This window comes from Lotus japonicus, chromosome 5 (assembly GCF_012489685.1).
Source record: "Lotus japonicus ecotype B-129 chromosome 5, LjGifu_v1.2".
NCBI lineage: Eukaryota > Viridiplantae > Streptophyta > Magnoliopsida > Fabales > Fabaceae > Lotus > Lotus japonicus.
The window spans coordinates 62,585,542-62,598,932 of NC_080045.1; the positions used below are offsets into that span (position 1 = coordinate 62,585,542).

The 13,391-nt window shown below is 37.5% G+C and overlaps 2 protein-coding genes across 2 annotated transcripts; both read right to left on the minus strand.

Annotated features, from left to right (window-relative positions):
• Positions 1-76: 76 nt before the first annotated feature.
• Positions 77-5,623, minus strand: LOC130716742 (DEAD-box ATP-dependent RNA helicase 7). Its single transcript, XM_057566752.1, has 14 exons — positions 4,556-5,623; positions 3,996-4,130; positions 3,752-3,892; positions 3,504-3,615; positions 2,890-2,960; positions 2,657-2,811; positions 2,444-2,555; positions 2,221-2,322; positions 2,074-2,134; positions 1,821-1,989; positions 1,647-1,743; positions 1,415-1,509; positions 809-942; positions 77-562 (listed from the first exon to the last, which is right to left on the minus strand). The coding sequence occupies exons 1-14, from the start codon at positions 4,856-4,858 to the stop codon at positions 333-335; spliced, it is 1,917 nt and encodes a 638-aa protein (XP_057422735.1). The 5' UTR covers positions 4,859-5,623; the 3' UTR covers positions 77-332.
• Positions 5,624-6,750: 1,127 nt separating this feature from the next.
• On the minus strand, positions 6,751-13,096 carry LOC130716746 (embryo-specific protein ATS3B-like). The gene is made up of 3 exons (XM_057566756.1): positions 12,838-13,096; positions 12,588-12,701; positions 6,751-7,331 (listed from the first exon to the last, which is right to left on the minus strand). The coding sequence occupies exons 1-3, from the start codon at positions 12,967-12,969 to the stop codon at positions 7,008-7,010; spliced, it is 570 nt and encodes a 189-aa protein (XP_057422739.1). The 5' UTR covers positions 12,970-13,096; the 3' UTR covers positions 6,751-7,007.
• Positions 13,097-13,391: the final 295 nt, after the last annotated feature.

A 13,391-nucleotide genomic window follows, 5' to 3' on the forward strand; every position in this document is an offset into this window, starting at 1 on the left:
GGTAGACTACTGACTATCAAATACATAAAATAAAATAAAAAAACTGCTGAGGGAAATCATGAATATATTAGAATAAAAGCTATCAATTTCTTGGCGATTCTTATAAATATAAAAATCTAGCCTTACATCCAGTCAAGTGGGAGGAAAAAAAGCCTAATCAATAACAAAATAAACAAAAAAATAGCACTATACTATACCTAAAAAATTTGGATGTTAATGGATTGGGGACACATTGAGCCTATCTGAACTTGAATACTCCACATAACCTGTGAACTCTCATGCAGTTAAGCTCCCATTATGAACAAAAATGAATGCTCAACTCTCAGTCAGCTTCACCATCTCTTTCCATTTGAGTTGCTATGACCTCTCCCACCACCATTGGAAAATCTGTCATTCCTGCCGCCACCACCACCTCTTCCACCTGAAAACCTGTTCCCCCAACTTCTATCACCACCACGACCACCACCATCTCCAAATCTGCCCCCTCTTGATTGATCTTTCTGTTGTAAACGCGGCAATGCTTTTAAAACCTCTAAACTTACATTCGCTGCATTTTCCTGACCTGAAGGACAAGTATGATTGAATGAAAAATAAGACCAAAATAAAAGCTATATGTAGAAATGTTGATGCATACCCTCTACTAGTGATAGTTTAAGCTTGAGTGATACTGATTAAACTGTGCTCAAAATCCAAAGTTAACTGTTTATGTCGAATTTTAAATGTGATCAAAATCTTTTTTTCTCTGTCCATTCTGTTTTTACTTTTCAAAGGAATTTTCTTTAAAAAATTCAACTAAGTAGAATTTTACCATCAATATATGTCTTTAAATCTTCAGCTGGTACATCAAAAACAACACCATTTCCATCTGCAGTGAGAGTAAGACCTTGCACAGCCTCAACCTTCTCTTCAGGCAAGAATCTCCTCAAGATTCCGTACGCAAAACTGACAACAGGCCACGAAAGAACAAGTCAAAGAAGTAGAAAATGCAGACACAAGTGATACTTCAAATGTAGATAGTAACCTCATTTCACAATTAACTGGAGTAATCAATGCATAACATTAATTTATTTATTCAGATTATCAGACTGTCTTTTATTGTGTTTAACATGTTAAGATTGAAGGCATGACCACATGATCAAACACACACAAATTGAAACATAGTTATAAACTGAAAAATAGCCCCAGTCTACATTATAGTGATTTAAAGCAAGATGTAAAATGCCATAATTTTTAGCCTTAGTAACACGCTCTTTCGAATACACACTACTATTAGGTGAAATTCATGTCAGTCCAACTACTTAGGGCGTCGGCCTCCCATTAAATAAGGAGTGAACCCACATTAAAGGAAATGTAATGAAAAGAGTGTATCAGAGAGTGTCACTCTTTGTAACCATGGCTATTTTGAAGTTCTTACGATGGGGTGAAGATAGGTCTCCCACTCTCAAGAAGTAATGTAACATAGTTTTCCATGGAAGTGAGAAGTGATCTTTTCTTTATCTCCGTATAACCCTGCACATTACATAAGAAGCCAAAATTTTCCAGCTCAGGAAAAAATTGAAGATGAAGTTTGTGGACATTCTTTTTATAAAAAAAAATAACTTTAAGGAAAAAACAAATGGGCCAAATGTGGAAGAACATTGACTCACAACAGCCTTGGCAAGAGCCTTAGCAAGTAGTTCAACTATTGATAAATCAGAGTTGTCCAAAAGCTCCTTAGCAGCAGACTTGAATGCAGGAATCACACTGCATTTATTATGGTATGTGTTAACTGTTAACAGCAAAAGACAGGATTGAACATAATCAACAAATAATAAGCATACCTATCCGAAACTTGGGTAATCATTTCAGCAGCTTCCCCACCAACAGCTTTCGCAATGTCATCAGGTTGAGGAGCAGACACATGTTCAAATTTTACACCCGATTCTCTTTCTATTTTAGAAATACTTGACCTTCTTGGATCATAAAGCATAACAGCAACTCCAGTATTACCTGAAAATAAAAACCAAACCCTGCTATGTAACCAAAAAATTGTCACAATACTATTTTAAACGAACAGCAGAATCCCATAGATACCTGCTCTTCCTGTGCGACCAGAACGATGGATATAGGCTTCTACATCCCGAGGAGGTTCACACTAAATCAAATAAAAGTATCAGCATACCAGGTTGTGATGAATATAAGAATGATACAAAATATTATATGCTTATGGATCAAAAGTACCTGGATTATTAACTGAACATCATTAATATCCAGACCTCGAGCAGCCACATTTGTGGCAACTAATGTCATGAATTTCCCAGACCTGAAGCCAGACAATGTAACCTGCAAGTAATAGGACACAATAAAGAGAAAATGTTTAAGAAAAAGGAGACAAACACTACTAATAAATTACAGGGAAAAAAACGGTGTGCCTGCTGTATGTCACCATTCAACAATATCTCACCTCACGTTGTGCCTGCTGTATGTCACCATGGAGAGCTCTTGCTCCAGGCAACAACTGGGAAAGCTGAGAAGCAGACTCCTTTGTCTCAGTAAATATAATTGTCCGGCCTCCACTGAACCAGAACCATGTATCAAGCAATGAAAACTAAAATCCAATAGACTCCAAAAAGATATTTCGTGTGAATAATTCACAAAATTGAACAATAAAAGGCACCTGCTATAACAGCGAATAATGTCTGGGATAAGCTGGGACCTGGCAGAACTAGTACAAGGAAGAACAATATGCCTAACACTTGTGCTAGCCTTCATTTTTGTATTTCCTACAAGGTCAGCAGTTTTCTTATCTCGCTTCAAAAATTTTGCAGCAATCTGGCAATAATGGAAATCAAATAATGTTAGAAGACCATCCACTCAGCATAAAGAAGAAAATATCAGATAGAAGCATACCTGCTTAACCCAGTCTGGCAAAGTAGCACTAAAAAGAAGTGTCTGAACTTGACCAACATTTTTTACCTTACCTGTAAAAGATCAAATAAGAGACCATTGTGATACTGAAGAAAATCTCATCATCCAACATATTGAATGAACACAATACCTTGGGACTTTGCGTAATCTCAATCACAAAGCAACATTTGCTAGGAAATACAAAGAAACATTATGAAACTTCCATAGGGGCTGACAAAAAATTACTATTATTGAATTACAATATTGTTCCATTTATCAGAAGCAGAAGATTAGTTTAAGAAAAACGGAGTTACCACTCAGAAGGTTAGTTCTATATTGGGAAAGCCTAGTCAGCACTACGAGGTAAATGAATAAATTGAGCATGGGGTAGGGATGCATTAATAAGCATTATCTCCCCTTTAATTCAGAGAAAGTGAACTCAGCCATGAAGTGTATTTTCATTAAAAGATGAGAACATTCCAAACAACTCTAACCAGAACTAACTAAAACAAAATCAATAATTAAGAAGGTAGAGGGTAAATGGTATCAATAACTGGTGTGAAAATCAACACTCTGCAGCACCCAATGCTTTGAGGGAAAAGGTCAAAAACACAAACCTAGAATCAGCTCAACATCTTCAACAAAACCCATCCTCAACATCTCATCTGCTTCATCAAGAACGCGGAATTTTAGCTGGCTCAGGTCAATATTCCCCCTCTCTATATGATCCTGCACCATTATATGGAATATGGAAATCACATAATGACACAAAGGACATCTTACTTCTAATCCACATTTGCAAGAATTGATATTCATATAAAAAAAACAGCAAAGCAGCTACAGATAAACGACTTTCTGTAATTACCTTTATGCGGCCTGGTGTGCCAATCACAACATCAACACCTCTCTTGAGCTTCATTTCTTGACCTTGATATGGAGCCCCACCATATAAACAACAAGAAGTCAATCCCATTGCCCCACCATAAACTTCAAAGTCAGCATGCACCTAATGCACAACACTTCCTAGTTAATAAAAACAAACACACACACAATGCAATAATAACACATGCAAACACTCCCGGAACCAACTTGTGCATAATCATATATACCTGACAAGCCAATTCCCTGGTAGGTAAAAGCACAATAACGCTCGGAGGCCTCCCATAGCCAGTCTTTCTCGATGCTTTAGTTGGACCATTTGTTAAAGACTCCAATATGGGCAACACAAAGGCCAGAGTTTTACCCTGCATTTCCACCAAAGAGATAGTTGAGATCAAATAAGAGCCCTTCAGACAATTCAAAAGCAGAATACTACAATTTCCAGCTAATGATCACATCCAAAGTTTTAAATCAAGGTCGCGACCATGATTCAGCCTCCTCGACATCAAGGTTTTGGAGGTTTCCAAAACCATAATGCTACCATGATTTACGCCGCAAGAGCCACATTTGTTCACAATTTTTCACAATTCCAAGGACCACAATGCAATTGTGGCGCGACTGCGACAATTACTGCAATTTAAAACTTTGATCACAACACATCTTTTCTCACGAAAGACGAACAATGCAGATTCAAAAACAGTTCCTCAGGTCACTACACCCAACATTAACAAGAACAATTCAGAAGAAGCAGTAGAAATGATGATTATGATAAGAAGAGATAGAGACAGACCTGACCAGTGCGAGCCCGACCAACCAAATCAGAACCATCAAGAACGGTGTCAAAAGTCATAGCCTGAATGGGAAACAACGACACAATCCCCTTCTCCTTCAACATTTCCCTCAACGGCCCGGATATCCTGAATTTAGAAACCGCATTAGGATCCTCCTTCTTCACAATCACTTCCTCTTCCATCAACAAAGACTCTTCCATTTTCACCTTTTTCTTCTTCTTCTTCTTCTTCTCCTCCCTTGAACCTCGAGGCTCAACCAGCTCAAAACCATTCTCGTCTTCCCCATCAGCTTTCGTCATCATCACCTCTAAATGTGAAGAAGCCTTGCGCTTCGTACTCTTCTCCTTCTTACACAAAACCCCATCTGAGCTTTTCTTCTCCTTCTTACTCTTCTTGCCAGTGATGATGAAACCTTCGGGTTCTGCTGAGGATTGAATGTTGTTACACTTCTTGTTCTAAGTGTTGTCCTTTTTGTGTTGTTGTGGAGTGGACTCAGAATCAGAGAGAGTGAGAGAAGGCATGGTGGCGGCGAAGGAGAAGAGAGAGAAAGTGAGAGAGAGAGAGAGAGAGATTTGCTCCTGTTTGGAAGGAGGAGTTATGGCAGCGAGAAGCAGAAGCAGAAGCAGGAGTAAGCAACGTCGAGATTTTCGGTTTCGCGGTTTGTGGCGGTGGAAACTTTCTCACACCTCTTCCTTTTTTTTCTTTTTCTTTTTTAATCCTTAAACCCTGTTTTTCTAATCTTAATTTTTGCTAACCGTTGGATTGCTCAATGAAAGCCTATAACGACCTTTTTGTCGGTTTCACCGCTTCCTTTGTTCTTGGAATTTTTCCAATCATGCGGGAGTGTCTATTTAGTTTTAATTGCACTTTTAGTCCCCATATTTTACAATGTGCGGTTAGGTCCCATGATGTTTTTACTATTTGCAATTTGGGTTATTCCCTCTCTGATCCGTAACTTTTTTATTACTTGTGTCAAATTTTTAATATGTTGGCAAGTGAGTTGCATATATGCTCATTCGTTGTTTAATTATGTTGGATTTTGATTGAGTAGGAAGTCTCTTTTCTCTTTCTCATCTTCTTTCCGTTTTCACCCCTTGTCATGCATGTTCTCTTGGCGCCTTACCTTGCCCTTCAACATCGCAACTACAGCGGTTCCACGCGCACCGTTGACTTTGGCATGTAGTGCATCCTCCTAGCCTTGGACACCCTCTAAGAGGATTACCCTGTCGCTCTCCCTCTTCGGCCCCAATTCCTCCGAGTACTTCAAGCCATTACATCCCTCAAACCCTAGATGTCATTACATCCCTCAAGCGCCCTCAGACAACCAATTATCCTCACCTCACAAGAAACAATGTTCTAAACCATGAATTCCCCAACTCCTAAACTCCTCAACCAACACTATACCTATTTCGCTCCTACATGCTACGGTGTTTTGTGTTTCGGGCTGTTGGTGTTTTATGGGGTTTTGGGTTACTTGAGATTCATGTTGAGGAAGATTTTCGTGGAGAAAGGTAAGGGTAGTAGGACTATTGAGGCTGGATTATGTTGTTGTGTTAGAAGTCTCACATTGGTTAGAGATATGACATATATAGCATTTATAAGTGGGTAGAGCAACTCTCAACTCATGAGCTAGCTTTTGAGTTGAGTTAAACCACTCAAATTCTAATATGTTATGTGAAAGAAAAAGAGAGATATTTTATGATACTCATCTATGGGTTTTTGGGGTGTGATTGCTCTATCTCATCTTCGTGGCTGATTTGAATGTTGGGGTTTTTGTGGGAGTGCAAGGACTTTGAGGCAAAGCTTCTTGGCATAGATAAATTTTCCAACGAGCCTGTTGAGCTTGGGCTTGTTGAGGTAAAAGATGGCAGTAGGAGAAAATATCATGTATTCTCTGGGAACATAATTAGAACAGTAGACGAGGAAATGAAATTAGGGGAAATAGTGAAGTTTCTCTCATTACTTGCTTTGAGTAAACTAAACAAGATTGATGGTAGTTTGACATTTGCTGCTTGATCAAAATGAAACTAGAAGAGTAACAATGAATCACATCATATATTCAGGTTCGAGACTCTTTAAGGCTAAAATTTACCAACAGTCATTCAGAAGAATAACTTTAAAGTTATTCTTACTCCTATTGCTTCCATTTAAACCAAAATTAATTTCAATCTTACTTCCCCTGATGAATCATAAATTGTTCAGCAAAAATACCAATAGCCATTATTTACCAGTCTTCAATTTGCAACACCAACCTCAAACACTTCTCTCTGTTCCATAAGCTTCAAACACTAAACTGATCATAAACCAGAAAAGAATTCACAAAAGAAAGCTACATAACTAACTAACTTGGCCCAAGGGTTTTTCCACATCTTGTGCCTCTACTTGTTAAGCAAAGTACAAACTACCAAGTTTCATGGATACAAGATATAGGAAATACAGAAGTGTATAAACTTACAACCAAAAGCTAAGAAGAACTCCTAGGACTATACATATAAGCCATTTCTGAACAGTTACTTGATGTGAAGAAGCAGCAGCGTTGCACAAATTAAACCCATACCATGTATCTCGGGGGATGAACGTGTTATAGTAGAATGTAACAGGCCTGCCGTTATAACCATTGATTTTCACACTTTCAGGCTTCCAACCATCAAATCCAGATCTATACAAGTACACATAACATATCTGATATGCACATGGCCCGTATATCTGAAATGTATCTGAAGAACAGCTCTCAAATGTGCCTGAATTTGGATCATCTAGTCTTGGAGCATATATCTGATAATATGTGAAAGGGGGAAAATGAACTTCTAATTGTTAATAATAAAAAACTTCCTTGATTAGGAAGATAAACAAAAAGAGACCCTTATTTCTCAGATTCTACCCCGTCTGGTCTATGCAAATGCAATTTATTAACATGGATTCAAAAGCCATCAATCTGTTCTGTGATTTTTCCATATTTATCATTCAGCCAAGATAGCTTATATAGTTATATATGTACCTTTGCAGATAAAACATTACAAATTGACCAAAAGTAAGCAACATTCTATTCTTAATAAAAAAGCTTTGTTAGTAGAGAGACTCCAACATAACCATATCTCAACTCTCAAGAGCTATCCAACAGAAAAACTAAGTCTATGTTAGACAGTTATTCATTTTACACACAAAAATAGTAGCAAACCGTGGACATTAGAACCTATGACAAAGTGATATAGGACCTATTTGGAAGAGCTTACTTGAGTTTAACGTATCGCATAAACGCTTATCCAAGTGTTTGGAGGAATTTAGGTAAATAGTTTATGACCTACTTATAAGTTGTTTTGAGCTTAGTCTCATAAGCTGTATAGATTAGCTTCCGAATAAGAGCATATACTTATTTGTTAACATATTTTCAACTTCATTCAATAAGTTGCTCGAATTTGTTGGTTATTTTAAAATTATAGTATGGGTAGAAGAGAAGAACGATAGCAGAGAATTGGGAGCATAAAGCATGTTTTTATTCAGCAGCATAGCAACTGGTTTTATACAGCAGAATCACCAAAATAAAATTCAAATTCAAAAACATAACAACTACTAGATGAAAGCCTAAAAAATAGAAGCTAAAACAGCTCTATCTTATCAGTCAATAAGACTGTTATTTTCCTAAATAATAGCATAAAATTAATCTTCTGCTGTTTGTTTATTTCAAAGGCAATCAATCAACACTCCTCCTTGACTTTGGAACTGCAAACTCCAAGCTTTTGCCTCAAGAACTCAAATCTGGATTTTGGAAGTGCCTTGGTTAGGATATCAGCTACTTGATTTTCTGTCTTGCAGTACATTAGCTTCACTTCTCCTTCCCTTTGAACCTCTCTTAGAAAATAAAGCTTTATCTTGAAGTGCTTTGTTTTTCCATGAAACACTGGATCATTGGATATTGCAATTGCAGCCTGATTGTCCACCAAAATCTGAGTGCTACAATGTTGTTCCATATGCAAATCTGCCATGATTTTCCTAATCCAAAGAGTTTGATTCACAGCAGCAGCAGCTACATACTCGGCTTCCGCTGTAGACTGAGCTATAATTTCTTGCTTTTTAGAACACCATGAAAAAACTCCAGAACCAAGAGTAAAACAATAACCAGATGTGCTTCTCATGTCATCAACACATCCTGCCCAATCACTTGATAGCAAACTTACTGAATGCATGATATCTGGCCTGGTACTTGTTAAATACATCAAACATCCTATTAAGCTTCTGGACAGCTTTTCATCAATCTTTTCAGCTCCATCTTCTTTGCAAAACTTCTCCTTTTGATTCATTGGAGTAGCTGTTGGATGACACTCTTTCATGTTGAACTTCTTGAGGACTTCCTTTGCATACTTTTCCTGACACACAAATATTTCATGTTGCTTTTGCTGCACTTGCATACCAAGAAAGAATGTCATCCTTCCAAGATCGGTCATTTCAAAGACATCTTCCATTTCTTTTTTAAACTTGTCAATCATCTTCTTGCTACTTCCTGTAACAAATAGATCATCAACATATAGAGATAACACAAGTATATCTTCATCCACCTTTTTAACATATAAGGTAGACTCACTTAGACTTTTCACGAAGCCTAAGCTTTCTAAATGTGTATCAATTCTGCTGTACCAAGACCTTGGTGCTTGTTTTAAGCCATACAATGCCTTCTTTAATCGATAAACCTTATCTTCTTGTCCTTGAAGAACAAATCCTTCTGGTTGTTCAACAAAAATTTCTTCCTCCAAGTATCCATTCAAAAAGGCTGATTTGACATCCAATTGGTGTACAGTCCAATCATTTTGTGCAGCAAGTGCAAGCAGCAGCCTTATTGTATCCAACCTTGCAACTGGGGAAAATGTTTCAGAGAAATCCACCCCAAACATTTGGGCATAACCCTTGACAACAAGTCTTGCCTTATGCTTGTTCACCGAACCATCATGATTAAGCTTGGTTCTATAAACCCACTTGACTCCAATGGCTTTCTTATGATTTGGTTTGTCCATCAACTCCCATGTCTGATTTTTTTCAATCATTTTCAGCTCCTCCGTCATTGCATTTATCCACTTTTGATCAGTTGCAGCTTCTTCATATCCAGCAGGCTCCATGACAGCAAGATTGCACCTTTGATAAACTTCAGAAAGTAATCTTGTTCCTCTGACTGGTTCATCATCCACATCTTCATTCTCCTCCTGGAATTCAGATTTATTTTCATCTTCCCAACTCCAGCTATCTGACTCCATGAATTTAACATCCCTACTAACAATTATTTTATTCTTATGTGGAAAATAGATCCTGTAGGCCTTTGAAGTTAAGCTATAGCCTACAAAAATCTCAGATTCTGCTTTCTTGTCTAGTTTGTCTCTCTTTACATGAGGAATGTGAGAGAAACACAAGCAGCCAAATGTCTTCAAATTAAGCAATTCAGGTTTGTAACCATACCATGCTTCAAACGGTGTTCTTCTTTGTTAAGCTTTTGTTGGCAGCCTGTTTTGCAAAAATCATGAAGTAAGCATCTAGCCATCTCCATAATTGTCCTATTCTTTCTTTCTGCAACACCATTCTGCTGGGGGGAGTAAGGTGCTGTCAGCTGGTGTTCTATGCCTGCATCTTCACAAAACTTGTTAAATTTTCCTGAGGTATATTCAGATCCATTATCAGATCTGATCATCTGCAATTTGCACTTGCTCTGAGTTTCAACCCAGGCTTTGAACTTCCAAAAGATGTCAGCAACTTCAGATTTAAGCTTCATAAAATAAATCCAGCACATCCTTGTGTTATCATCAATGAAAACAATATAATACTTACTGTCATTCAATGATTGTGTGTTTATGGGTCCTCCAACATCTGTGTGAACTAATTGTAACTTTTGTGAAGCCCTCCATGCCGTACTTTGTGGAAATGGGAGTCTTGACTGCTTTCCATATTGACAGGCAGCACATGTTGGAAGATCTTCTTCTAATTCCGGTAAGCCTTTTGCAAGATTGTTCTTCTTCGTGAATATTAGAGCGTCATGATGGAAATGACTCAATCTCTTATGCCAAAGTTTGTATTGTTGCTAACTTCTTTGTGCACTGCAGCATGTTCTAGGTTCATGAGATCCAAGACAAACCTTTTGTCTTTCATTTGAACTTTGCACACTTCTTTGTCTTCTGGATCTTTGATCTGGCAGTGCAAGTCTTCAAACAGCACCTTATAGCTATTTTCCAGCAACTGAGCAACACTCAAAAGGTTTTGATCAATTTCAGGAACATATAAAACATCTGAAATTAATTTCAGACCTGTATGGCTTTGAATTGCCACTGTTCCTTTTCCTTTTCCTTCAAGATAAGCTCCATTACAAATTTTGACTTTAGAATTTTTTTCTTTAAACTCTTTGAAGAGTTCAAGGTCAAAAGTCATGTGGTTTGAGCAGCCGCTGTCTATGAGCCATTTGGTGGAGCTTTTGGCAGCAAAGCATGTTGCTGCAAACAATTGTTCCTCTTCTTGTTGATCCTCAGCAACCTTGACTTCTCCTTGTTGTTGATGAGACTTGCATACCTTTTCCATGTGTCCTTGCTGGCCACACTTGAGACATTTTGCATCTGGCCTCCACCAGCACCATTTTGGTTGATGATTTGTCTTTTCGCAGTGAGGACAAGGTGGAGAAACCTGAGTATTGTTTTTCTGGTGGTACTTGTTAGAACCTCGAGGCTTGTTGAAATTGTTCTGCTTCTTCTTCTTGTTTCTTCCACCGTTGTTGTTTTGCAGTTTGGCTTGTAAGGCACCCTCTGTAGTTCCTTCTTGCCTCATAAGCCTTCTTTGCTCTTGTGCTTGGAATGCATGTAACACCTCTGCCAAAGTCCTGGAATCAGGATATTCAGTGCCCAACAACCTTACCTTGTTGGCAATGGTGAGCAATTTGTCTGAGTACTCTTTAATTGTCTCTGACTCCTTCATTCTTTGTAACTCAAATTCCCTCATCAAGTTCAACACCTGCATGCTTCGAATCCTCTCATCTCCTGCATATTCTTCCTTCAGGTAGTCCCAAATTTCTTTGGGAGTTTTGAGTGTCATGACTCTGGGGAAGATCGTTTTTTAAACGCCAGCAAAAAGACAAGCTTTTGCCTTTGCCTTTCTTGTTTTTCTCTTCTTGTGACTTTTGATCTGAGCCATGGTAGGATTATTCGGCAGCGGAAGTATTTCATAATACTCTTCCACGGCTTCCCACGGATCTAAAGCATCTAGGTAGGACTCCATTCTCACAGCTCAAAGGTCATAGCTTTCCCCATCAAAGACAGGAGTAGCAACATGTGAGAAGCTTGATCCAGCATCCATTTTACAGGTCCCTCAAGAAGAGGGCTCTGATGCCAATTTGTTGGTTATTTTAAAATTATAGTATGGGTAGAAGAGAAGAACGATAGCAGAGAATTGGGAGCATAAAGCATGTTTTTATTCAGCAGCATAGCAACTGGTTTTATACAACAGAATGACCAACATAAAATTCAAATTCAAAAACGTTAACTACTATATGAAAGCCTAAAAAATAGAAGCTGAAACAGCTCTATCTTATCAGTCAATAAGACTGTTATTTTCCTAAATAATAGCATAAAATTAATCTTCTGCTGTTTGTTTATTTCAAAGTCAATCAATCAACAGAATTAGCTTATAAATAAGTGCTTCTGGGCGCTTTTTGTCATAAACGCTTATTATAGAGTAACTCATCTAAGAAGGACAACGCAAAACAAAATATCTAGAAATGGAGTTAAAAATTCATCCCCATAAATGCTAACCTATTAACTCCACTAGCAAAAGAAAACAAATATAGCATACAAAAATAAATAAAATCCAATGAAAAACTGAATTTCCATGATTAAGACTTCAGAGTTCAATTCCATGGTTGGTTTGTTCATAAATCTTCAACAACCAATATATTTCAAAGAATTTCACTCAAAATTTCATCCTGAACCAAATAAACAACATTTCTGAAAAAGCAATAAATAAATAACTAAATGGAGAAATTGAATGAAGTAGAACTGTAGAAGGCAAAACCTGGTTCCCATAAGCATCCCCAAAAGCAATACTAATCTGATCCCTTGTATACCTAGGAGAAGAACAGCTAGTTGATATATACACCATGTAAGAACAACTCCCTGCGTTCTTCAGCTATACAAAAACCAACAAAAATAAAAAATAAAAATTAAGTCTTTGCCTTCATATTATGCATATATGATGAGAAATAAGAAAAATTCAAAAGGGTTTCTATTTTTTTCACAATTGGGTTCATGAGAAGCATCGTTACCTGGATATAGCTGATGTTGAAGGACTCAGCAGCGTGAGGGAGTAGAGAAGCAGGTTGGGACTCTGAGACTGAGAGTGTCAATCCAGAACCAAGGAAGAGAAGAAGAAGAGGGAAAAGAACATGTTTGATCATCTTTTCTTTCTGAAAGTTTAAACTTTACGGCACAAATTACCAAATTCAATGGGAATAAGAAAGTGGGGTTGTTCAGGAAACTGGAAAGGAAGGATAGTTGTGGTGTGATTTGAATTCCATGAGGAAAACCTCATTTTCAAGCCCTCTCCACGAGGTGACTAAAATATTGTTTTTATTTAAAAGTTAATACATATATCTTTTTATAAATATTCGGTACGCGGTCGGATGCTGCCAGATTCAGAATTTAGTTACAATTAAGGTTCATCATCCCTCCCCATAATGTATTGTGTAGGGATCGAACTCGATAACTTTTCTCACACACTCAACCGGTGTTATCAATTGAGTTTCCTCTTTTAGGTTTTAAAAGTTAATATTGAAATTAAGGGTTGAATATGTTTTTTTTATACTTTTTACATTTAACT

Excerpts from the sequence above, each read along its gene's own strand:
- LOC130716742 (XM_057566752.1), bottom strand. The coding sequence starts at position 4,858 with ATGATGACGAAAGCTGATGGGGAAGACGAGAATGGTTTTGAGCTGGTT. Across the intron at positions 3,893-3,995 it reads CCAGGGAATTGGCTTGTCAG|GTGCATGCTGACTTTGAAGT; the intron begins GTATATATGATT and ends GTTGTGCATTAG. Across the intron at positions 563-808 it reads TTTAAAGACATATATTGATG|GTCAGGAAAATGCAGCGAAT; the intron begins GTAAAATTCTAC and ends CTTGTCCTTCAG.
- LOC130716746 (XM_057566756.1), bottom strand. The coding sequence starts at position 12,969 with ATGATCAAACATGTTCTTTTCCCTCTTCTTCTTCTCTTCCTTGGTTCT. Across the intron at positions 12,702-12,837 it reads TCAACATCAGCTATATCCAG|CTGAAGAACGCAGGGAGTTG; the intron begins GTAACGATGCTT and ends GTTTTTGTATAG. Across the intron at positions 7,332-12,587 it reads GGGATGCTTATGGGAACCAG|ATATATGCTCCAAGACTAGA; the intron begins GTTTTGCCTTCT and ends ACATATTATCAG.